Source organism: Triticum urartu, chromosome 2A, assembly GCF_056163025.1.
Source record: "Triticum urartu cultivar PI428250 chromosome 2A, HENAU_Tu73, whole genome shotgun sequence".
In the NCBI taxonomy this organism is placed as follows: domain Eukaryota; kingdom Viridiplantae; phylum Streptophyta; class Magnoliopsida; order Poales; family Poaceae; genus Triticum; species Triticum urartu.
Window position 1 is genome coordinate 236,150,846 of NC_141874.1, and position 27,298 is coordinate 236,178,143.

A 27,298-nucleotide genomic window follows, 5' to 3' on the forward strand; every position below is an offset into this window, starting at 1 on the left:
TACCTTTACCTTACCCATAAGCGTAAATAGTCTTGATCGTGAGGGTGTGAGATTGCTGAGTCCCCGTGACTCATAGATACTTCCAAAATCCAGCTTGCAGGTGTCGTTGAACCGAGCAGGTGACGCAACCAAGCTCAAGGAGGAGCTCGATGAAGATTGTGTTCGCTATGTTGTTCTGTTTCCAGATGATCAGTAGCTGAGCCCAGTTGGGACGATCGGGGATCTGTGTAGCATTTGGGGTAGTCTTCTTTCATTTTGGTTCCGTAGTCGGACCTTAATTGTATCTGGATGATGTAATGCTTTATTCATGTGTTGTGTGAAGTGGTGATTATAAGCCAACTAGGTATCTATTTCCCTTATGTATTACATGGGTTGTGTGAAGATTACCTCACTTGCGACATTGCTTTCAATGCGGTTATGCCTCTAAGTCGTGCTTCGACACGTGGGAGATATAGCCGCATCGAGGGCGTTACAACAGAACTGCTCACAAGGTATTGCAATCTGGGTTTTATTGGCCTACTCTCTTTAAGGATGCTCGTAAGTTTGTCTTATCTTGTGATGAATGTCAAAGAATAGGTAATATCGGTAAGCATCAAGAAATGCCTATGAATTATTCACTTGCTTTTGAACCATTGGATGTTTGGGGTTTTGATTACATGGGACCTTTTCCTTCCTCTAATGGGTATACTCATATATTGGTTGCTGTTGATTATGTTACTAAGTGGGTAGAAGCTATTCCAACTAGCAGTGCTGATCACAACACCTCTATTAAAATGCTTAAGGAAATTATTTTCCCAAGGTTTGGAGTCCCAAGATATTTAATGACTGATGGTGGTTCACACCTTATTCATGGTGCTTTCCGTAAAATGCTTGCCAAGTATGATGTTAACCATAGAATTACATCACCCTATCATCCTCAGTCTAGTGGTCAAGTTGAACTTAGCAATATAGAAATAAAATTAATTTTACAGAAGACTGTCAATAGGTCCCAAAAGAATTGGTCTAAGAAATTAGATGATGCAGTTTGGGCCTATAGAACAGCATATAAAAAGCCTATGGGTATGTCTCCTTATAAAATGGTTTATGGAAAAGCTTGTCATTTGCCTCTTGAGTTAGAACATAAAGCATATTGGGCAATTAAAAAACTCAACTATGATTTCAAACTTGTCGGTGAAAAGAGGTTATTTGATATTAGCTCACTAGATGAATGGAGAAGCCAAGCTTATGAAAATGCCAAGTTATTTAAATAAAAAGTTAAAAGATGGCATGATAAAAGGATCCAAAAGCGTGAGTTCAAAGTTGGAGAATATGTTCTTTTGCACAACTCTCATTTCAGATTCTTTGCAGGAAAATTCCTCTCCAAATGGGAAGGACCCTATGTTATCAAGGAGGTTTATCGATCTAGAGCCATCAAAATAAATAATGCAGAAGGTACTAACCCGAAGGTTGTTAATGGGCAATGAATAAAACATTATATCTCAGGTACGCCCATTAATGTTGAAAGCAATATTATCCAAACTATGACACCGGAATAACACATAAAAAAAACCTTCCGGAACACTCCAGAATCATGAAAAATAGGAGGTACATGATACGGTAAGTAAATGGACTCCGAAAAATCCGCAAAAATAATTTTTGTCAGTTTTGGAATATTTGAAAAATAGGAAAATAAGAAACTACCAGGAAGGTGACCCTGTGGTACCTTCTGGACTCCGTTTTTCTTCCGTTTGCTTGTTTCCCAAGATAAAAAATCTTTATATGCCCCCCGAACCTATTGACCACCGTATCACGGAGAAATCTTCTATTTTCTTTTCTTGTTGTTTTCGGTCAGATCTATTGAGCCAGGCATCATGTGTTCTTCTTCCCCCAACAACGTGGAAGAGGATGCTTGGTTGACGAAGATCGAGCTGAAGAGAGAAGAGCCTGTAGAAGTCGTCAAAGGTTACAAGAGCAAGGAGGCTACTGGAGATCAAGCGCTGGTGGTTGAGCAGGCCTGGCCTGCCGAGGAAGAAGAAGAAGATATCCTTAAACCTTACTATGATCATCTCACCCCACCGAGATCGAGGCCTTTCGGATCATCGAAATAGTTTGTGTGCAAAATAAATATCTCATCTGTGAAAATATTCTGTTGCAAGAGCACATCATCGCCCTCCAGAGCGTCATCCATAGGCTGGAGAATCTCTTGATCATGAAGGACAGGATCACCTCCACTTCATCACCACCACCTCCTTCTTCATCACAAAAAAAAATTGAGTATCGGGTATGGGCACTCCCCTTGGCTTGCGCCAAGCTTGGGGGAGGTGCCCCGGTATTGTATCACCTCCGCTATCTTTTGCCTTTACTTATCTTAGTTCGATCCATAGTTATCTTTTACTTTAGATGAATAAAAGTTTAGTTCGATCCTTTCTCTTCGAGAGTTTGCTTAGCGATCTATCTTTGTAATCGTGTGTGAGTTAAATAATAAAGTTTAGTTTGATTTTTGCTTTCTTTATTTTCATGTTTCAATAAAAAGAAAGGAAATAAATGAAAAAGATCATATGCTAATCTTATGGTAAGTAATGACATCACATAAGGAAAAGTATAAGTAGAAAATTTTATTGGAGATTGACAAATATAGCATTGGTCAATGATGCAATTCATGAAAGAATTAATAAGGGAAGAGAAGATTCACATGCAAATATACTATCTTGGAAATATTTTGTGATTGTGAGCCCCCATCAAAATATCATATGCCAAAATTATTCACGTTGGACAAGGAAGACAACGTAATGATTTGTGTTTGTTCATATTCACATAGAAGTTATATTGTCATAGATCCTTCAACATGTGGTGCTTGCCCCCCATCTTTTCTAGCCAAAAATTTCGCACCAAGTAAAGATACTACTTGTGCATCCAAAACCCTTAAATCCAAATCTTATTTTCAAGAGTCCACCGTACCTACCTAAGGATTGAGTAAGATCCTTCAAGTAAGTTGTCCTCGGTGCAATAAGGCAATAAAAATTGCTTCTAAAAGTGTTAGATCATTTACTGTAAGATAAAATTGAGCATTGTACGAACTTGTGATGGCAAAGAATAAACGCGACAGACTGCATAATAAAGGTTGCTATCATAAGGGGTAATATAACGTGACGTTCTTTTGCACTAAGGGATTGAGCATACAAACAAAAAGCGCATGGCAACCTCTGCTTCCCTCTGCGAAGGGCCTATCTTTTACTTTTATGAACTTACTTTTATGCAAGAGTCAAGGTTCTTCTCTCTATTCCTTTTTATTTTCTCTTTTGGCAAGCATCATGTGATGAGGAAAGATCTAGGCACATATATCCAGTTGGATATGGGTAGCATGAGTTATTATTGTTGACATCACCTTTGAGGTGAATACGTTGGGAGGCAACACTATAAGCCCCTATCTTTCTATGTGTCTGGTTGAAACGTTTTGCTCATGTGTATGTTGTGAGTGTTAGCAATCATAGAAGACTATAGGATGGTTGAGTATGTGGACTTGCCTAACGGCTCCGATACGTGACCCTTCCTGAAAAGATGATGAATTGTAGTTGCAAAGTTGAATGAGAATATAGTTTGTTGGTATCTAATATAGTTTATGTTTTATACTTCGATGTTGTGATGAATTGTCACTTATTTATGAGAAGTCTATGATAAAAGTTTCATGTTAAATTTTTTTATTGTTATAATAATTTATATGATGCTTCTATGTCCGTATTTTGTTTTTATCGACACCTCTCTCTCTAAGCATGTGGACATGTTTTTCGATTTCGGTTTTTGCTTGAGGACAAGCGAGGTCTAAGCTTGAGGGAGTTGATACGTCTATTTTGCATCATGTTTACCTACTGTTATTTATAATGTTTTTATGCATAATAATGCTTCTTGGAGTAATTCTAATGTCGTTTCTCTCATAATATGCAAGGTTCACACAAAGAGGGGGAATTCCGACAGCTGAAAATCTGGACCTGAAAAAGCTACGTCGGGCTACCTATTCTGCACAACTCCAAATGGGCTGAAACTTCACGAGGAATTTTTATGGAATAAATAAGAAATACTAGAGCAAATAACTACCGGAGGGGGGCCACGTCATAAATTCTTGTCTGTCACTAGCATAGCTTACCACATGCCCCAACACAATTGACCTGGCACACAACATATCTTTACTAAGTGCACTTGACACTCGCAAAGTGTGGACACATGGCACGTTGGTTCAATTTTTTTGTTGATTTTTGTTTGCCGGACATTTCTAAGAAACTCGGCAAGTACACCTTTTTTGACGTATTAGTAAAGTACACCATTGTCGAGTGTCCGTGGAAAAACACTTGGCAAAGTTGTATTTGCTGGTGAGGTTGTCTGTCGAGTGCTTTTCGCCCTTTGACAAGTGTAATCGACACTTGTTGATTCCATTAGTGAATGATTTATGCTTTGTCCCGTATTCCCCTCATCTCTCGCATCAAAGTCATTTCTTTTCCGTATTCACCACAATGCTACCTAGGGTATCTTCAAGCAAAAAATTATCAAGCATAAAAATAGAGCTGCCACTGCAAATGTGGAAAGTACATGGATGAACCCATGGGCATATGAACCCACTTCAGAAACTCATTTCTAAATGCCAAAAAAATCTGAAAAAGAAAATAACACATACATCTTCACATTCTATGTGCGCACAGAAAATTTCAAAAAACTGTGTCGCGGAACGTTATTTAGAAGCACTGAAATTTATCTTTTTCATAGAGGCAAAATAAAAAGAGTTTTTTTTCACAAAACTTTGTGCCGCGCACACATGTTGCAAAGATGCATGCGTCAAATGTTTCTCTCGAAATTTTGACATTTTAAAATGCGTTTAAAATGCATTTCTAAACAGTGGGTTCATATGCCTATGGGTCGAGGACGTCCTCTCGTGCACTTGTTTTGTCAGCTTCAATGACTGGGACTTTAATTTCTCCCAGAGGTACTTATACTGCCACAGTTAGTAATATATAGGACTGTAAGAAAAGTTAAATATCTTTTTATTTGTGGGTGAAGAAGTTAAATATCTTTTGCATACAAGGTCACACATTAGATATTTTTTATTTATAGGATTGTCTGCATCAATCGACGAAGAGACCCTGGATTATCTTCCTTTGAAAGAAAGAAAAGGAGAAACTAATTGTCACATGAACATATGTTAGATAAGCATGCTAACCATACATTCCTACTTCAAAATCTAGTAACTCAGCCTTTTGTATGGTAACACCAGAAAGACAAGAAAATGTGCAATGGGTCATCAGACTACGTATGGACCCTGATGATCTACTACCTTTTGTACGTACTTGACACAAACATCTGCACATACGAAGTTATGAATCCGAGAAGCAAAACCATCAGAAAGAGATTTGGCATTACAGCTGTTGGTAGCAGAAAAGGCATTTAATTATAATTGAAGGGGTTTGTTATGTCTTTGCAGTAGTACAAGTAATAGTGCGTTTTAAAAGCACGCAGAGTACGTACTCTGGATTTGCAGACCCTGGGTTAAAGATCGATCACTATGCATAAGGATATGCACCTGATGTTATTATCCAGGGTGACTCGCGGCATCCACCAATATTTCAGTATATAGTATGAGCAGGCCCGTCAGAAAAAGAAAAGGAGCCGAGAGATGCATGCAGTAAATTCAGCATGCATGCAAGCATTAAGTACGTACGTGCGTGCGCATGCAATCTACCAACAAATTAAGCCAAAACAGGTTCAAGTGCCACAAACTGAGAAGGGCTGATGTTGCTAAAGAAATGTTGAAACTAGGATTTAAACATCATACACAAGCAAGTTGTGTACAATCAGTTAATACTCTTGTTAATTCTAGCAGTGTATCCACATGTGTATGATTGAGTAGCATGCATATTCAATGAACTGCTGAATATAAAGTCTTGCTGTTGCCACATTATAACACTTTAATTGTACAACAATTTATGAGGCCGTAATCTAGGAACAGCATGCATGCAAAAAAAAAAGGAACAGTACTATGCAAGTTTTTTTTTGCGGGGTAACAGTACTATAGAAGTTACATGTGCACAATAGATTCAAATGCATAACTCGCCAACATTCACAAAATAAATGACAAAAGGATGGTAACATGATATATATGATCTCTCTCCAAATTATAAGACGCTTTGGAGAATCTAAATATATCATGTTACCAAGCACCTTTTATATACTCCTACATGCACACAAAACCAAGCCTAATTAAATGTCCTCCATTTCAAGTGCCTTCTAGCTAGCACACACATTGCTTACCTTCTTCTTCCCAAATTTATCTCCCTTTCCTTTTCATGGTACACTCACGTAGCAGCAGTGTGAACATTGCTAGCATCAAATACGGATCCGAAAATGGCTACGAGACATGCGGGAAAGAACAAGCATATGTAAACAGCCGTATTTTTACCCCTCGCCGTCTATCTGCAAACGTGGGCATAAAAGATTCTGATCACAGAAACATGATAGCGCTAACTTGCATGAGTGGCACTGCATGCGGGAATCCTATGATGGATCGATCCTTCACAAATAAGACAGCCCTCTCCCAAAATGCACAGAATTCAAAGATCTGATCATGCGCTCGCTCGCGCATCCACAAGAGGGAGCGCAAATTAAAGCTCGCTAGCTAAAGCTGCTGCACATGACCAAAAGTGAGACATCCATCCATGCACTAAAAGTGAAGCAACTATAGCTAGCAAGTTGATAGAATGCGTGCATATAGTATTCATTCTTACTTACACACACATATATGGGGACTTGTATGAATCATCATCAGGACAACAGTACCAGTTTAATTCCTCATAACTCACAATGTCATCACTGGTACAACAGAGTTTGAACAAAAGATAACCCCAAGAAAATGAAAGAAATCCACTCTAGAAGAGAGAGACAGAGAGAAAGGAAGAAGAAACCCTTAAAAAGGTGACCAATGCTTGAGAACTCAAAAACAGTTCTCTAATTAAGCTTCCAGGGGAGGAGTACTAGTATTAACTTATACATCTAACGAGAGTTGGCAAATTGGAGTAACCAATTAAACACACTAATTAAAATGCCAAGATGAGAGAGAAAGCTATAGAGAGAGAGAGGCTCATTACTTGCACCACCATTGCTGCTGCATGCTATTGCTAGCTAGCTCTCATATATCCTCCCCACACCTACACCATATGCCTTATATACAAAACATCCAAGGAGAGGGAGAAGCAGCAAATCAAGCAGTATAGCCAGGAGTGATCTACACTTACACTTGCTTGCGTGCTTCTTCCCTCTTCTCCGCGTTGATCTATGCATGCATGCCCTTGTCTTCTTGATTATCGATTGAAGGCGACGCCGCACAAGAACATGGACTGGACTGGTCCATCTCTCCATCGGCGAAAGAGAACAAACCCTATGAGTCTTTTTGGATCTAACTGCTTTCTGACCTCCGAGATCATCTCCCTCTCTAGCTACCCAGAGTATTCTCTCTCATCTTAGCTTTCCCCCCACAAATTACATGTTATTGTAGTCAAGGAAAGAGTTAACCGGAAAAATGGAGGAGAAAAATCGACAAGTTAACGACCAACGGCAACGAGCTAGCCATCCGTCGAGAGTTCGAGACTCACTGGACGGCCGGCTAGAAGAAGGTTGCAATGGAGGATCCGCAGTTGGCCATATCTGGCCACGCTGCAGGCGAGCCGCCGATGCCCCCGTTGCCCCAGTACATGAGAGGGGAGGACGTCGGCGCCGTGGCAGCGTTGCTGACCGCCGGGTTCATGGACGCCGCGGCGGCGGCGGCCATGAGCGCGTCCGAGGCCATGATGTTAGCCTCGACGTTAGACGACGACGTCGGATGTTGATCCCAGCTCTGCTGATCCCCATCGGTCGCCTTCTTCTGCTGGTGGTGGTGGTGCTCGCCGGCGGTGGCCTCGGCTTTCACATGCAGCTCCTCCAGTCCCGGCACGATGGAGCCGGACAGCAGCGGCGCGTAGAAGCCGTCAAAGAGGCCGCCAGCGCCGTCTTGAAGGTGCTGCTGCCAGGGCTTGATGTGGATCTGCGAGCCGTTGGCGTCGCCGGCGCCGTAGCCGAGCCCCAGCAGCTGATCCACCTGGGACTGGTGCTGCTGGTGCATCTCGTAGGCGGTGGCGTCCGAGACGACCGACTGCATGGCGTGGAAGAGGCCGAGGTGGTCGCCGCCTGAGGCGCCGCTCCCGAGCAGCAGCGAGGCCAGGGAGCTGCTCCCGTGGCCGTGGAGGCCCAGAGCCGAGGAGAGGGAGCCCGGCGGCGGGAGCGACATGGAGGTAGACGACGTGATGCCCCCGGCAGCGGCGTTCGAGGAGGCGACGACGGCGCAGGAGCCCGGCCTGCCCCCTGATCCGTTGCTGCTCCTGGAGCGCTTGTTCTTGCGGCAGCCTCCGCCGACGGGGACGTTGCGGAGCGTGCCCCCGCGCGTCCAGTAGCGCTTGCAGGCCTTGCAGAAGTGGCGCGGCTGCGACAGCGAGTAGTTGTTGTAGTAGCAGAACTTGGTGTTGGCCGAGTCGCAGCGTGGGCAACGCAGCGCCTCCGCCCGCGGGTCGGCCACGGTGCCGGCACCGGCAGCGCCACCTGCTCCGGCCGAGGAAGAGCTACTCCTCCCCGCGCCCGCACCCGCAGCGGCGGCTGGCTGCACCGCCGCAGCCGCAGCAGCCCCCCCGCCCGCTGCAGCCATGAATTGATCTCCTCCTCCGCCCTCACCCCCGTACGTACGTCTACAGATCAAGACGCGCAAAGGCGGCTGCTAGAGACGAAGACGAAGCACGCACGCAGGAAAGAGTGATCGATCGATGGACGAGGTGGGAATGGGATTGGGGGGGGGGGGGGGGGGGGGGGGGGGGGGGGGGGGGGAGGGGGCCGGGGTGGGTGGGGTTTTCAGCTGCGAGGTTCGCTGACAAGGGCTACACAACAAAATGGGCGTGCAGGTATTATTGCGAGCTGATGGTGATCCTACCACACTTCCTTCCTTCCTTCCTTGCAGCTCCGCGAACAGCACGACAAGGCAAGATTAGTAGCTAGAGAGGGAAGCGGTCGCACGCAGCCTACCTCAGCTTATATAGCAGCCCAGCGCGGGCCACGAGCGCCGCGTCTGCATGCTAGCTACCTGCTAGCTCCCGCGCACATACTACAGTGTTACTAGATCAGATCCATGGTTAATTAATTAAGGGTTTTTTGCCGGAATGGTTAATTGAGTTCCCAACAAAATATATTAGAAGATGGTTAGGTTTCGAAAGGAAAAAAATACTGATGATGTTTGCGTTGCTGAATTTGCGTGTGTTATGTATTATTGCATGTGGTGCCATATCTCAGCTTTTTTTTTGAACACATCTGAGCTTTGTATTGTAAAAGCCGTTTTAGTGTGTAAGTGGAGGTGGGTATTGTATGTGTATATGTGTATGTGTATGGTGTATAGACTATGTGTGGGACTTGTTCTTGTCATTCTGATTGATGTCTAAATAGAAAAACAAAAGGCCAGGAGGACTAGGCGGGTTATTAGGCCGCCATCCAAATCCGTTGAACAGATTCCAAGCAACCATTTCTCATAGGATCCACCTAAAGACCGTGGACGCTCGGCCCCTCTCCCGGCAAAGATAGAATCCAGTAAGTTGCTATGTAGATGACGAGCAAAAATGGATAGCTTTTGCCATGTCAAAAACATACCCAATGCGACAATTCCATATTACCCAAAAAAGTAAAGCAGAAACTCCAGCCCTGATTTGAACTTTAAACTTCGGATGCACCCTATTCAACCGGAAATCGCAGGGACGCGCAAGTGCTGGGCACGTACTTGCCTAGTCGTGCCCAGCAGTTTGATTGCTTTAAGATTCGTAAACTTGATTAGTCTTAAGGCTTTCAGCACTGTAGGGCCGAGTCCATTCATGCAGACTCTTTGAAGCTTTTGCCAGAGTTGCATATGCCCGTCAACCCCATCTCCCATGTCCCCCATGTCTATTTCAATTGACCTTTTAATTTTAATCTACTTTATAGTTTGAACCGAAAGTCCAAAATTAAGTTTTGTTTACATATTTGTTTTCATCGCGATGAAAACTTTCAAACAAGACCAGTCTTGAATACGTTTCGACAGCTTAAAAATGACCCAAGTTTCAAATATTGAAATTTGATAGTTGTAACATTAAGTTTTACCAAGTTACAAACACTTTTAGGGTTCTGCTCTTAGGACTTAGGGTTTAAGTTTAAGTTTTTGAAACTTGCTAAATTTAACATCATTGCCATCATGTTTTAGTAGTCGAAACATGTCCGGCCGCCCAATTTGCCTTGCGATCTACAAAGTTATTGGATTCCGCACGTGGAGAACACCACATTTTAAGTTTCAGTTTTAGCAGTTGAAACTTGTTAGAGTTGTGTCAAATATTGTGTACAAGGTAGGTTACAGTTGGACTATGAGTTGTATTGTGTTTAGATAGGATATGGGGTCGTGTCCTAATAGGACACTTGTATCCTAGGCCTCTCTTATATAGCGAGGGTAGACACACGATGTAACCTATGCCAACATAATAGCACCGGAACGCAGGGGAAGCCGGCGGCATGTGCCGGTGTCCAGGGCGACCGGATGTGGTATTGTAGCGGTGTCATGGGGAGGAGCGCCCATAGTCAGGCCCCGGGGATGTAGCCATATCGGTGAACCTCGTTAACAAATCTCGGTGTCGTGCTCGTGTGGTTGCTTGATCCTCGGATGATCGACGGTATGCCTTGGATTTATTCTAACAAGTGGTATCATGAGCTAGGTTATTTGGAGGCCACGACTGTTGATCTGGAGGTTATGATCGAAGGCATCGGTGTGGATGAACTGATAGCGAGTTCGTCCGCAGATGCAATCAACGGCAAGAACAACGGTCGGATCGGAGCAGGCGGCTGTAGCAGGTTGATGGTGGCAGACGTGTGACTGCGGCAGCGGAAGTGCAAGGGTTCGCTAGGGCGTCCTGAAGGGTTGGCCGAGCGAGGCCAACGTGGAAGCATGAGGCCCATGTGTAGGCGTGTCGCGTGCGTCGCGCAAGGTAGCTGCTACGGCGAGATGTTGTTGCGTTATGTTGTACCAAGGCAAACACGCGATGATTTCGGCTGCGTGGCCGTATACGCTGCAGGAATCGGGAGCAGATATTGAAGGAAATATGCCCTAGAGGCAATAATAATGTTATTATTTTATTTCCTTATATCATGATAAATGTTTATTATTCATGCTAGAATTGTATTATCCGGAAACATAATACTTGTGTGAATACATAGACAAACCAAACGTCACTAGTATGCCTCTACTTGACTAGCTCGTTAATCGAAGATGGTTATGTTTCCTAACCATAGACATGTGTTGTCATTTGATTAATGGGATCACATCATTAGGAGAATGATGTGATTGACATGACCCATTCCATTAGCTTAGCACCCGATCGTTTAGTATGTTGCTATTGCTTTCTTCATGACTTATACATGTTCCTATGACTATGAGATTATGCAACTCTCATTTACCGGAGGAACACTTTGTGTGCTATCAAACGTCACAACGTAACTGGGTGATTATAAAGGAGCTCTACAGGTGTCTCCAAAGGTAAATGTTGGGTTGGCGTATTTCGAGATTAGGATTTCTCACTCCGAGTGTCGGAGAGGTATCTCTGGGCCCTCTCGGTGATGCACATCACATAAGCCTTGCAAGCATTACAACTAATGAGTTAGTTGCAAGATGATGTATTACGAAACGAGTAAAGAGACTTGCCGGCAATGAGATTGAACTAGGTATTGAGATACCGACGATCGAATCTCGGGCAGGTAACATACCGATGACAAAGGGAACAACGTATGTTGTTGTGCGGTCTGACCGATAAAGATCTTCGTAGAATATGTAGGAGCCAATATGAGCGTCCAGGTTCCGCTATTGGTTATTGACCGGAGACGTGTCTCGGTCATGTCTACATTGTTCTCGAACCCGTAGGGTCCGCACGCTTAAGGTTTCGATGACAATTATATTATGAGTTTATGCATTTTGATGTACCGAAGTTTGTTCGGAGTCCCGGATGTGATCACGGACATGACGAGGAGTCTCGAAATGGTCGAGACATAAAGATTGATATATTGGAAGCCTATATTTGGATATCGTAAGTGTTCCAGGTGAAATCGGGATTTTACCGGAGTACCCGGAGGTTACCGGAACCCCCCGGGAGGTATATGGGCCTTAGTGGGCTTTAGTGGAAGAGAGGAGAGGTGGCCAGGGCTGGGCCGCGTGCCCCTCCCCCCCTAGTCCGAATAGGACAAGGAGAGGGGGGCGGCGCCCCCCTTCCTTCTCTCTCTCCTCTTTCCCCCTCCCGAATCCTATTCCAACTAGGAAAGGGGGGGAATCCTACTCCCGGTGGGAGTAGGACTCCTCCTGGCGCGCCCTCCTCCTGGCCGGCCGCACCTTCCCTTGCTCCTTTATATACGGGGGCAGGGGGCACCCCTAGACACACAAGTTGATCCACGTGATCATATTCTTAGCCGTGTGCGGTGCCCCCTTCCACCATAATCCTCGATAATATTGTAGCGGTGCTTAGGCGAAGCCCTGCGACGGTAGAACATCAAGATCGTCACCACACCGTCGTGCTGACGGAACTCTTCCCCGACACTTTGCTGGATCAGAGTCCGGGGATCGTCATCGAGCTGAACGTGTGCTAGAACTCGGAGGTGCCGTAGTTTCGGTGCTTGATCGGTCGGGCCGTGAAGACGTACGACTACATCAACCGCGTTGTGGTAACGCTTCCGCTGTCGGTCTACAAGGGTACGTAGATCACACTCTCCCCTCTCGTTGCTATGCATCACCATGATCTTGCGTGTGTGTAGGAAATTTTTTGAAATTACTACGTTCCCCAACAGTGGTATCAGAGCTTAGGTTTTATGTGTTGATGTTATATGCACGAGTAGAACACAAGTGAGTTGTGGGCGATATAAGTCATACTGCTTACCAGCATGTCATACTTTGGTTCGGCGGTATTGTTGGACGAAGCGGCCCAGACCGACATTACGTGTACGCTTACGCGAGACCGGTTCTTCCGACGTGCTTTGCACAAAGGTGGCTAGCGGGTGACAGTTTCTCCAACTTTAGTTGAACCGAGTGTGGCTACGCCCGGTCCTTGCGAAGGTTAAAACAGCACCAACTTGACAAACTATCGTTGTGGTTTTGATGCGTAGGTAAGATTGGTTCTTGCTTAAGCCCGTAGCAGCCACGTAAAACTTGCAACAACAAAGTAGAGGACGTCTAACTTGTTTTTGCAGGGCATGTTGTGATGTGATATGGTCAAGACATGATGCTAAATTTTATTGTATGAGATGATCATGTTTTGTAACCGAGTTATCGGCAACTGGCAGGAGTCATATGGTTGTCGCTTTATTGTATGCAATGCAATCGCGCTGTAATGCTTTACTTTATCACTAAGCGGTAGCGATAGTCGTGGAAGCATAAGATTGGCGAGACGACAATGATGCTACGATGGAGATCAAGGTGTCGCGCCGGTGACGATGGTGATCACGACAGTGCTTCGAAGATGGAGATCACGAGCACAAGATGATGATGGCCATATCATATCACATATATTGATTGCATGTGATGTTTATCTTTTATGCATCTTATCTTGCTTTGATTGACGGTAGCATTATAAGATGATCTCTCACTAATTATCAAGAAGTGTTCTCCCTGAGTATGCACCGTTGCGAAAGTTCTTCGTGCTGAGACACCACGTGATGATCGGGTGTGATAGGCTCTACGTTCAAATACAACGGGTGCAAAACAGTTGCACACGCGGAATACTCAGGTTATACTTGACGAGCCAAGCATATACAGATATGGCCTCGGAACACGGAGACCGAAAGGTCGAGCGTGAATCATATAGTAGATATGATCAACATAGTGATGTTCACCAATGAAACTACTCCATCTCACGTGATGATCGGACATGGTTTAGTTGATTTGGATCACGTAATCACTTAGAGGATTAGAGGGATGTCTATCTAAGTGGGAGTTCTTTAAGTAATATGATTAATTGAACCTAAATTTATCATGAACTTAGTACCTGATAGTATCTTGCTTGTTTATATTGATTGTAGATAGATGGCTCGTGCTATTGTTCCGTTGAATTTTAATGCGTTCCTTGAGAAAGCAAAGTTGAAAGATGATGGTAGCAATTACACGGACTGGGTCCGTAACTTGAGGATTATCCTCATTGCTGCACAGAAGAATTACGTCCTGGAAGCACCGCTGGGTGCCAGGCCTGCTGCTGGAGCAACACCAGATGTTATGAACGTCTGGCAGAGCAAAGCCGATGACTACTCGATAGTTCAGTGTGCCATGCTTTACGGCTTAGAATCGGGACTTCCACGACGTTTTGAACATCATGGAGCATATGAGATGTTCCAGGAGTTGAAGTTAATATTTCAAGCGAATGCCCGGATTGAGAGATATGAAGTCTCCAATAAATTCTATACCTGCAAGATGGAGGAGAACAGTTCTGTCAGTGAGCATATACTCAAAATGTCTGGGTATAATAATCACTTGATTCAATTGGGAGTTAATCTTCTAGATGATTGCGTCATTGGCAGAATTCTCCAATCACTGCCACCAAGCTACAAGAGCTTCGTGATGAACTATAATATGCAAGGGATGAATAAGACTATTCCCGAGCTCTTCGCAATGCTGAAAGCTGCGGAGGTAGAAATCAAGAAGGAGCATCAAGTGTTGATGGTCAACAAGACCACTAGTTTCAAGAAAAAGGGAAAAGGCAAGAAGAAGGGGAACTTCAAAAAGAACAGCAAGCAAGTTGCTACTCAAGAGAAGAAACCCAAACCTGGACCTAAGCCTGAAACTGAGTGCTTCTACTGCAAGCAGACTGGTCACTGGAAGCGAAACTGCCCCAAGTATTTGGCGGATAAGAAGGATGGCAAGGTGAACAAAGGTATCTGTGATACACATGTTATTGATGTGTACCTTACTAATGCTCGCAGTAGCACCTGGGTATTTGATACTGGTTATGTTGCTAATATTTGCAACTCGAAACAGGGACTACGGATTAAGCGAAGATAGGCTAAGGACGAGGTGACGATGCGCGTGGGAAATGGTTCCAAAGTCGATGTGATCGCAGTCGGCACGCTACCTCTACATCTACCTTCGGGATTAGTATTAGACCTAAATAATTGTTATTTGTGCCAGCGTTAAGCATGAACATTATATCTGGATCTTGTTTGATGCGAGACGGTTATTCATTTAAATCAGAGAATAATGGTTGTTCTATTTTCATGAGTAATATCTTTTATGGTCATGCACCCTTAAAGAGTGGTCTATTCTTATTAAATCTCGATAGTAGTGACACACATATTCATAGTGTTGAAGCCAAAAGATGCAGAGTTGATAATGATAGTGCAACTTATTTGTGGCACTGCCGTTTGGGTCATATCGGTATAAAGCGCATGAAGAAACTCCATACTGATGGGCTTTTGGAACCACTTGATTATGAATCACTTGGTACTTGCGAACCGTGCCTTATGGGTAAGATGACAAAAACATCGTTCTCCGGTACTATGGAGAGAGTAACAGATTTATTGGAAATCATACATACAGATGTATGTGGTCCGATGAATGTTGAGGCTCGTGGCGGATATCGTTATTTTCTCACCTTCACAGATGACGTAAGCAGATATGGGTATATCTACTTAATGAAACATAAGTCTGAAACGTTTGAAAAGTTCAAAGAATTTCAGAGTGAAGTTGAAAATCATCGTAAGAAGAAAATAAAATTCCTACGATCTGATCGTGGAGGAGAATATTTGAGTTACGAGTTTGGTGTACATTTGAAACAATGTGGAATAGTTTCGCAACTCACGCCACCCGGAACACCACAGCGTAATGGTGTGTCCGAACGTCGTAATCGTACTTTACTAGATATGGTGCGATCTATGATGTCTCTTACTGATTTACCGCTATCGTTTTGGGGATATGCTCTAGAGACGGCCGCATTCACGTTGAATAGGGCACCATCAAAATCCGTTGAGATGACGCCTTATGAACTATGGTTTGGCAAGAAACAAAGTTGTCGTTTCTGAAAGTTTGGGGCTGCGATACTTATGTGAAAAAGCTTCAACCTGATAAGCTCGAACCCAAATCGGAGAAATGTGTCTTCATAGGATATCCAAAGGAAACTATTGGATACACCTTCTATCACAAATCCGAAGGCAAGACTTTTGTTGCTAAATTCGGAAACTTTCTGGAGAAGGTGTTTCTCTCGAAAGAAGTGAGTGGGAGGAAAGTAGAACTTGACGAGGTAACTGTACCTGCTCCCTTATTGGAAAGTAGTACCTGTTTCTGTGACACCTACACCAATTAGTGAGGAAGCTAATGATAATGATCATGAAACTTCAGAACAAGATACTACTGAACCTCGTAGATCAACCAGAGTAAGATCCGCGCCAGAGTGGTACGGTAATCCTGTTCTGGAAGTCATGCTACTAGATCATGATAAACCTACGAACTATGAAGAAGCGATGGTGAGCCCAGATTCCGCAAAATGGCTTGAAGCCATGAAATCTGAGATGGGATCCATGTATGAGAACAAAGTATGGACTTTGGTTGACTTGCCCAATGATCGGCAAGCAATTGAGAATAAATGGATCTTCAAGAAGAAGACTGACGCTGACGGTAATATTACTGTCTACAAATCTCGACTTGTCGCAAAAGGTTTTCGGCTAGTTCAAGGGATTGACTACGATGAGACCTTCTCACCCGTAGCGATGCTTAAGTCTGTCCGAATCATGTTAGCAATTGCCGCATTTTATGATTATGAAATTTGGCAAATGGATGTAAAAACTGCATTCCTGAATGGATTTCTGCAAGAAGAGTTGTATATGATGCAGCCGGAAGGTTTTGTCGATCCAAAGGGAGCTAACAAAGTGTGCAAGCTCCAGCGATCCATTTATGAACTGGTGCAAGCCTCTCGGAGTTGGAATAAATGCTTTGATAGTGTGATCAAAGCATTTGGTTTTGTATAGACTTTTGGAGAAGCCTGTATTTACAAGAAAGTGAGTGGGAGCTCTGTAGCATTTCTGATATTATATGTAGATGACATATTGCTAATCGGAAATGATATAGAATTTCTGGATAGCATAAAAGGATACTTGAATAAGAGTTTTTCAATGAAAGACCTCGGTGAAGCTGCTTACATATTGGGCATTAAGATCTATAGAGATAGATCAAGATGCTTAATTGGACTTTCACAAAGCACATACCTTGACAAAATTTTGAAGAAGTTCAAAATGGATCAAGCAAAGAAAGGATTCTTGCCTGTGTTACAAGGTGTAAAATTGAGTAAGACTCAATCCCCGACCAATGCAGAAGATAGAGAGAAAATGAAAAATGTTCCCTATGCTTCAGCCATAGGCTCTATCATGTATGCAATGCTGTGTACCAGACCTGATGTGTGTCTTGCTATAAGTCTAGCGGGGAGGTACCAAAGTAATCCAGGAGTGGATCACTGGACAGCGGTCAAGAACATCCTGAAATACCTGAAAAGGACTAAGGATATGTTTCTCATATATGGAGCTGACAAAGAGCTCATCGTAAATGGTTACGTTGATGCAAGCTTTGACACTGATCCGGACGATTCTAAATCGCAAACCGGATACGTGTTTACATTAAACGGTGGAGCTGTCAGTTGGTGCAGTTCTAAACAAAGCGTTGTGGCGGGATCTACATGTGAAGCGGAGTACATAGCTGCTTCGGAAGCAGCAAACGAAGGAGTCTGGATGAAGGAGTTCATATCTGATCTAGGTGTCATACCTAGTGCATCGGGTCCAATGAAAATCTTTTGTGACAATACTGGTGCAATTGCCTTGGCAAAGGAATCCAGATTTCACAAGAGAACCAAGCACATCAAGAGACGCTTCAATTCCATCTGGGATCTAGTCCAGGTGGGAGACATAGAGATTTGCAAGATACATACGGATCTGAATATAGCAGACCCGTTGACTAAGCCTCTTCCACGAGCAAAACATGATCAGCACCAAAGCTCCATGGGTGTTAGAATCATTACTGTGTAATCTAGATTATTGACTCTAGTGCAAGTGGGAGACTGAAGGAAATATTCCCTAGAGGCAATAATAATGTTATTATTTTATTTCCTTATATCATGATAAATGTTTATTATTCATGCTAGAATTGTATTATCCGGAAACATAATACTTGTGTGAATACATAGACAAACCAAACGTCACTAGTATGCCTCTACTTGACTAGCTCGTTAATCGAAGATGGTTATGTTTCCTAACCATAGACATGTGTTGTCATCTGATTAATGGGATCACATCATTAGGAGAATGATGTGATTGACATGACCCATTCCATTAGCTTAGCACCCGATCGTTTAGTATGTTGCTATTGCTTTCTTCATGACTTATCCATGTTCCTATGACTATGAGATTATGCAACTCCCATTTACCAGAGGAACACTTTGTGTGCTATCAAATGTCACAACGTAACTGGGTGATTATAAAGGAGCTCTACAGGTGTCTCCAAAGGTAAATGTTGGGTTGGCGTATTTCGAGATTAGGATTTCTCACTCCGAGTGTCGAAGAGGTATCTCTGGGCCCTCTCGGTGATGCACATCGCATAAGCCTTGCAAGCATTACAACTAATGAGTTAGTTGCAAGATGATGTATTACGAAACGAGTAAAGAGACTTGCCGGTAACGAGATTGAACTAGGTATTGAGATACCGACGATCGAATCTCGGGCAAGTAACATACCGATGACAAAGGGAACAACGTATGTTGTTGTGCGGTCTGACCGATAAAGATCTTCGTAGAATATGTAGGAGCCAATATGAGCATCCAGGTTCCGCTATTGGTTATTGACCGGAGACGTGTCTCGGTCATGTCTACATTGTTCTCAAACCCGTAGGGTCCGCACGCTTAAGGTTTCGATGACAGTTATATTATGAGTTTATGCATTTTGATGTACCGAAGTTTGTGCGGAGTCCTAGATGTGATCACGGACATGACGAGGAGTCTCGAAATGGTCGAGACATAAAGATTGATATATTGGAAGCCTGTATTTGGATATCGGAAGTGTTCCGGGTGAAATCGGGATTTTACCGGAGTACCGGGAGGTTACCGGAACCCCCCGGGAGGTATATGGGCCTTAGTGGGCTTTAGTGGAAGAGAGGAGAGGTGGCCAGGCTGAGCCGCGCGCCCCTCCCCCCCTAGTCCGAATAGGACAAGGAGAGGGGGGCGGCGCCCCCCCCCCTTCCTTCTCTCTCTCCTATTTCCCCCTCCCGGATCCTATTCCAACTAGGAAAGGGGGGGAATCCTACTCCCACCTACTCCCGGTGGGAGTAGGACTCCTCCTGGCGCGCCCTCCTCCTGGCCGGCCGCACCTCCCCTTGCTCCTTTATATACGGGGCAGGGGGCACCCCTAGACACACAAGTTGATCCACGTGATCATATTCTTAGCCGTGTGCGGTGCCCCCTTCCACCATAATCCTCGATAATATTGTAGCGGTGCTTAGGCGAAGCCCTACGACGGTAGAACATCAAGATCGTCACCACGCCGTCGTGCTGACGGAACTCTTCCCCGACACTTTGCTGGATCGGAGTCCGGGGATCGTCATCGAGCTGAACGTGTGCTAGAACTCGGAGGTGCCGTAGTTTCGGTGCTTGATCGGTCGGGCCGTGAAGACATACGACTACATCAACCGCGTTGTGCTAACGCTTCCGCTGTCGGTCTACAAGGGTACGTAGATCACACTCTCCCCTCTCGTTGCTATGCATCACCATGATCTTGCGTGTGCGTAGGAATTTTTTTGAAATTACTACGTTCCCCAACAGATATACCGTGGATTTGTTTGGAAATAAAAAAGGGACCGAGTCCCTGGAGGAGAGGCATGCTCCTCGTGGCCGAGATGCGGGCATGCAACATCATAGCAGACTCCAAAAGGAATACATCCATCGTTGGAAGGCAAGGACTTGGGCAAGCAAACCTAGCATTGAAAAGTTGTGTCCAAAGAGCGACTTCACGTGAAGACCAGAAGCTATCATCGGATTTGCTACTACTAGTTTACGATTTGTGTACTTGGGGCATCACAGGAAGAATGCTTGGATATTTTTTCCGGGTTAGCCGTACAAAGTACCATGGCACCAACGGGTACTATGTTTGAGGTGGAGAAGTTCCACAGAACTGAAAACCTTGGGTTACGGCAGATAAGAGGGAAAATTTGTTGGCACAACAGGGATGCTTGAAAGGGGTTGCGGAAAGTCAAGCCAGTAAGATGGACTATCAGGAGTTGCAGATGGTTGCAGTCAGGAAAGTTCGGCTGGGTCAGACTTATCAGTCTGACGGATCGACGCAGGTCGGTTGGTATAGAAGACGGTGGTTAGATCGGCGACGACGACATAGGAGCGTGATGTCGATGGTGACCGACTTCTGGGCATGGAAACACGTGGCGCAGGTCCAGAGGGCTTGTGTGGCTTCGACAAGGCTATGGCGCAGGGTTGATTCAAGACGGTGCACACGAGAGCTTGGAGTCGACGGGGCGCGGGGTGACACGTACAACCACCATGAAGTCATGTTGAAGGTGGAGCTGATTGAGGGGCTACGGCGTAAGAGCTCAGAGAGTCGAAGCCTATTCAGCGGGGAAAAGCGAGGGACACGTAATTCGGACTAGAGCCCAGTGGTCTGATGGAAGCGTGAAACACGTCATCGGTCTGTGATGATCGGTGGTACTCTGCAGTGGGGGTTGAGTGGTGTGGGTTCGTGACCCTTGAGACTCGACCGGGACAGCGGAGGCTCGACGCGATAATAGCGGCGAGGCGTGCGGTTAGCATGGGACATGGATACGGGCCATGGCTCTGGTGGTCATACATGTGGTGAGACAACTGCGAATTTGACTCAGGGTGACTATAAGCAACGGTGAAATTCCTTCAAGTTTCAGACAGGCGGTCAAGAAAGGAGCGGTGATGTTGAGTTCAGGTAACTCTTACGTGTGACATCCAATATGTGAGTTGTTCACTTTCACGCAGGTCAGTGATCAGTGTGTGATGTCGTGGATGGATACTCTGGAAGTTGGAGCACAAACTAGAGTAACAAGGAACTTAATTTTTCTCGAGTGTTGACAGTGGTCAAGAAAAGAAGGGACTACAAGTTGCAGGTGGAGTCATATGGAGTCTTTGGAGTAGTAGCGGTACTCATGGGATAAGCTCAAGTCCAATGTACATGGAAGTTTGACGCATTGACGAATTCAAGGTGGTGAAGAATATTCGCCAAGGTGGAGTTTGTTAGAGTTGTGTCGAATATTGTGTACAAGGTAGGTTACAGTTGGACTATGAGTTGTATTGTGTTTAGATAGGATATGGAGTCGTGTCCTAATAGGACACTTGTATCCTAGGCCTCTCTTATATAGCGAGGGTAGACACACGATGTAACCTATGCCAACATAATAGCACCGGAACGCAAGGGAAGCCGGCGGCATGTGCCGGTGTCCAGGGCGACCGGATGCGGTATTGTAGCGGTGTCATGGGGAAGAGCGCCCATAGTCAGGCCCCGGGGATGTAGCCATATCGGTGAACCTCGTTAACAAATCTCGGTGTCGTGCTCGTGTGGTTGCTTGATCCTCGGATGATTGACGGTATTGCCTCGGATTTATTCTAACAAAACTTAACGAAGTTTTTAAAACTCATCAAAAAATATTCAATATGGATCATATTTGAAAGCCCTCGTCACAAGAAACATGAATATGGAAAAACAGAATATAAATTAGACTTTCGGTTCAAAAGATATAATCGATTCAAGTTTAAAAGTCAAAAGAAAAGGCATGGGATGTGGGATAGGTGGTGCCGCCAGAAGCTGTGAAAAGCTGCATGCATATACCCCATCTAAGGCCGTGTTTGGATACTCTAACGTAGTTAGAGGTTAGAGTTAGATTTTAACCTTGAACTAATTCTGAACTAACTCTAACCAAAGAGGTGTTTGGATGGCAGAGTTAGATGGAGCGCGGATACGGTGAGGTGCCTTGACGGACGGTGCGAGAGGGAAGGAGGGAGAGGACGAGAAGCTTCGAGGAAGTGGGGAGGGACCTGCTGCGGGGAAGAGAAAAAAATGTTTTTTAATGGTTCCGAGAAGAACTAACCCAAATAAGCACCTCTTGGGTGGGTTAGATTTTTTGGATGGGTTAGATTCATCTAACCCAAACTAACCCTCATGTTTGGATATTTTTGAATTAGTTGAGTCCAATCTAACCGAAACTAACTCTAACCTATGGATCCAAACAGGACCTAAGGTAATTAAGGGTTAACGCATATGCAAAGATCAAATCAATTTCCAAATGAGGTAATAACACTAGTGGTGCCTAAACTTGCCATCGATGTTCACTTTGATGCCTAAAGTTGAAAAATACACCGAACTGGTTCTATAACTTGACAGTATGGTTCAAATACGGTTCAATCACGTCTAGATATGTATATATTGTTAACTAGACATGTCAGCGTGGCGCGAGGCCCACTTACAATGACGGGACAGACTGCCATGAAGAGTGTGCGTCTCAATGACCATCTGGTCCCACCTATCAGCGCACAACCTGCAAAGCTGAGATTTGAACCGGCGACCTGTGCGCCGCGGTGCACAGGACATGCACCAACCAATTCCCTCATGTAATTTTGCTGTCTTTTATGCACTGTAACTTTTTATATATCTGATACAGCCGTGGAGTTAAATGTGCTGCAGTTATTGCACCCATTTTCCACATGTTAGTTTTTCTTATTTTAGAAATTACAGAATATTCAGGTAGTATATGAAGGGTCCATGCTTTTAGGAAATGTATTTCTAGTTGTAAAAAGTGTTCACTTGTTTTTAAAAAGGTATATGTGTTTGTGAAAAGGTATATTTTCGAATAAAAATAAGTATTAAAATATGTGTGAAAAAATAAACAATGGCCTAGTGTTCCCCCGGGACTTTATACATTCTTATATTTAAATTAGAAAATTTTAAACTATACATACATTTATCTAGTTAAAAGAACATTTTAATTCCCTGACTTTATAATAATACGTAAATATTTTTAATTAAATCAACATGTTTTATGATAAAAAAGTATGCATATTATTTCTAAGACAAGTAGATACTAGCTTTATTTTATTACCATTACAATAATTTGCATAAGTTTTAGAATTAATAAAAACGAAAAAGAAACCCGCATGTCGAAGGGTCACGTACACAATGAAAAATAATTAATATTTTAAAAAAGGACCACGTGATATGTTTTCAAAATATGAAGATTTGAAAATTAGATTAACATTTCGAAAATGTATAAATTTTAAAAATTGCAAAATTATTTTTTTTATGTTTGAATCCTTACAAATATTACGAAACCATTTTATTAATTATTTCGTGTTATTTCAAGTTTATGGATGTTTAAATTTTCATTAACATTTTTGAGGGGTCATTAACTATTTATTTAATATTGTGAATATAGTTTGAATGATTTTTTAAGAAACGAAAAATAACTAGCATGTGAAAACTTGGCCACACTGATTGTAGTCTAATTAGCTAGATAAAGGTTAGCGATGCGTAATAGTGAACTAACTTTCCCTAGTGATGTGGTTTGTGCAGGTCCTTAGCAACGCACATGTCGCCGAGTCAAATATCAGCCGTGCTTCATTTTTATTTATTTCGGTTGTGCACTGACAGGTGGGACCTAATGGTTATTTAGACGCACTCTTTCCATGTCGGCCTGTCTCGGCACTGCAAGTGGGCCTCGCGTCACGCTGGCATGTCTAGTCAACAATACATACGTATCTGGATGTGATTTGCGTATCTGGATGTGATTTGAACCGTATTTGAACTATACCAGCAAGTTATAGAACCAGTTCGATGTATTTTTCAAGTTTAGACATCAAAATAAACATCACTGGCAAGTTTAAGTACCACTGGTGTTATTACCTCTTTCCAAATCACGAAGCAATCAACGTCTAGAAATCTGCATGCCGCCACACCTATGTACCACAAATCCTCTCCAACTATTGAAGCGTTTGCCGAACAAATCCACAATACTTATTGGGAACACTTTATGAATAGAACATGGCAAGATATTAGCAACCCTGTCATTTAAAACATGTCCGAATTGGTTCCTTGTGTTCCAGAAAAGACACATTTTGTACAACTTTGCCATCTACCCTTTTTTTTTAGGTGCAACGGATACTTATTTCTATTGGACAATATTGTATAGAACAGAAAACATCTATATCTATACCAATATAAAAAGACCTAAAGGGACAGATCCAACAAATCCTGGCCGTCAAATCAGGTCAATCCAACGACTCAGGCTGCTTCAATGGTGAGCGCTCAACACGTTTAGTGTGCAGTTAATATCATACCAAATATTAATGCCAATGCTAATCACACAATTAATACGCAAATAATATCCTACCTAATATTTACTTGTAATTAATATATTATCTAATATCAACGTGCATTGCACGTACACATTTACTAGTAAGGCTAAGGGTAAGTAACCTAAAAAAAAAGGCTAAGGGTAAGTTGTGTAACTGTTGTGTATAGAGGCAACAGACGCATTTAGGGAAGAATGTAATCTGTCCTGTGTTCTTGTTGCGGAGACAGCAAGAGAAACACGCATAATTCTAATAGTAAAAGCTTTCAGACTCGGTTATTGCAGTGTTATATAAGAGCATGTCTAACGCCGACTCTTAAGCCTTCTGTATCTGTTTAGATCATGCTGTTCGGATTAATAAAGCTATCTAACACGGACCTGTATCTCAAAAAAACACGGACCTGTATCTCAAAAAAAGCACGGACCTGTATCGGTCCGCATCCGGACGCGTTTTTTTACCACAAACCAAAGACAAAAATGGGGTGCTTTATGGGAGTCCGGACCACTACCAAGCCCGCTGCTTCTGACCACACTGGCCCACCCAAACCGCTACCCACCCTCCCCGCGCTTACATCTCATCCCGCGCGCTGCCCGCTGCGCCGCATTAATGTCGGCCCAGAGCATGCAGCAGCCGACATTGATGCCGCGATTTGACCGGACGGGCAGGCGGCGCAGACGTACGTGACCTCTCGAGCGTCGCCGTCGCTTCAATGCGGATGCCACGTCCCCAGAAACCAACTCCGGTCACTGCGTCGCATTGAAGTGGGCTGACCGCCCCTCCACCACCTGGCCGCGGCTATTTAAGTCGCGCGATGGCGCCATCCAGATTTGCAACCCCCCCCCCCCCACACACACACACTCTCGAGCACCGCACCGCACCGTCCCTCTCCCTCTCCCTCTCGCCGAGCCCTTCCTCCTCTCTACACCCACCAGCGATGCCGAAGTCCTGGTTCTTCACGCTGCCAGGCGGCACTGGTGGAAGTTCATCGTCAAGTGGATGATGGCGTCGCCGCCCTCGCTCACCAAGACCATCTGCATCCATGGCGGTAGGCTCCTTTCGGTGATGAGTAAGACCAGCCGCAGTAGCGACCCTATCTCCTCTCGACGGCGGCTCTGACGGACGAAGAATTTGTCAATTAGATAGGCCCGGCGCCACCATCTCGGCGCGCTTCAAGGAGGAGGCATCGTCCCCACCACGGGTTCGTGTTAAGCGGGAGCAGGCATCCCCACTCCTGTAGGTGAAGGACGATCCAGCCTCCACGCCGCACAACCGCGACCTCCACATCGGCGGCCGCATGAAGCAGGAGACGACGTCCCGTGCCTATGTCGCGTGAAGGACGAGCCAATGTCGCCTCCTCTGCATAGCAGCCACGCGCGGATCGACGGCCCCTCCTCGCCACCATGACGCCACCGTCGCCCGACAAAGGAGGAGATGCCGTCGCGATTGCCAAGGCGCGTGGCCGCATCGTCCACTACCTAGGAGGCGGCAGTTATCGTAGTGCCTCTGGCTCTTGGGACGTGTTAACCAAGGTCGAGCGCGCGGCACGGCAGCAAGCGAGGTACGGATGGCGCAATGTCGGTCTCCACTCCGCGTTCGCCAAGTGGGACGTGGCGCCGGAATGGGTCCGGAACGACCCGGACCTCGCCGCGGTGTGGGCGCTCGACCGCTCCGTCACCACCCTGGAGACGGCCACCAGGCGTCGCGGCCGCCTTGACGGCGAGGAGTGGTTGCTTAGCGACTGCTCCGCTAATGCCAGCAGGGGCAAAGCCGTCGCCAACGCCTACGGTAGTGGCCAGGGCGTCCCTTCTCACCGCGCAGCAGGAGGCGGAGCAGCTCCTCCGCGAGCGTCAGGCAGCCGTCGGGCGGGCTGTTGCGGCCCTCCTGTATCCTTGCGCCGCTCGAGGGACGACGAGGACGACGGCACGGACACCAACACCGGTGCGGCAAGATAGGGCGGCCGCGCTTACGAGGTGGCCGTCCGATATAGGGTTTAGTATTTTTTATACTCCCTTCGTTCCTTTATATAAGGTGTATTTATTTTTTGATAAAAAATCATAATGTAAGGTGCATTTGTTCTAATTCATCGTAATTCCGATCTTCCCTCTAGAAAAAGGAAAGTATCTCTTCCCTGATTGCATGCATCTCTCCTTATATAGAAAAAAAGGAAACTATCTCTCTCCTGGTTGCGTGTATCACTTCATGTCCCAGCCTAAATGATTTACTTGCTGCTAATCCATGAATTAAACAAGGGTAATTTTGGCCTAAATTGTCTATAATTTTATGCCTTAGTCATCATGCTGAAAATAATACACCTGACATAAAGAAATGGAGGAAGTAATTTTTAGTAAAGCGGTCGAAATATCATCCATTTATGTAAATTATATTAGAACTGAATGAAATCCTTCCAGTTTGCATAAATTTCATCCAGTTTAATGTGTTTGAAAATGTATGCGGCTATAGTTGAATGGCGGTCTCCCGCATCCGTGTCCGCGAATTGCTTCCGTTATCGACAAACGAAAACGGAAGAAAATTTACGGGTTACAGTTAAAGATGCCCTGACAGATGCATGACAACCTGGCCAGTCGTGATTACAATCCATTTTTGTTGAGTAAGATCTCCAAGTTCCCATTAGCATGCAGACTTCGGGCTGCATTTAACATACTGAACATCATTAGGTCTAATTAATGTAGATTTATGCGGTATAAATACTCGGGTGCATAAAATGCTACGAACAACTCCAAAATTAGAAGGAAAATCTCTGTAGTTACAATTATTTGAAGAGTAACCAATAGTTGTACGTTCTCTCCCAAAATAAAAACTGCAACCTAATTGTATCACACATTGAGAATTTACTACAGTAGTAATTATCTGGAGGCCGG

At 44.5% G+C, this 27,298-nt stretch overlaps 1 protein-coding gene across 1 annotated transcript; it reads right to left on the reverse strand.

Moving 5' to 3' along the window:
* Positions 1–6,783: 6,783 nt before the first annotated feature.
* LOC125537128 (uncharacterized) lies at positions 6,784–8,852 on the reverse strand. The gene has a single exon (XM_048700422.2). The coding sequence runs from the start codon at positions 8,690–8,692 to the stop codon at positions 7,622–7,624; it is 1,071 nt and encodes a 356-aa protein (XP_048556379.1). The 5' UTR covers positions 8,693–8,852; the 3' UTR covers positions 6,784–7,621.
* Between the last annotated feature and the right edge of the window lie 18,446 nt (positions 8,853–27,298).

What these genes read in the sequence shown, in the direction of transcription:
- LOC125537128 (XM_048700422.2), bottom strand. Translation starts at nt 8,692, where the DNA reads ATGGCTGCAGCGGGCGGGGGGGCTGCTGCGGCTGCGGCGGTGCAGCCA.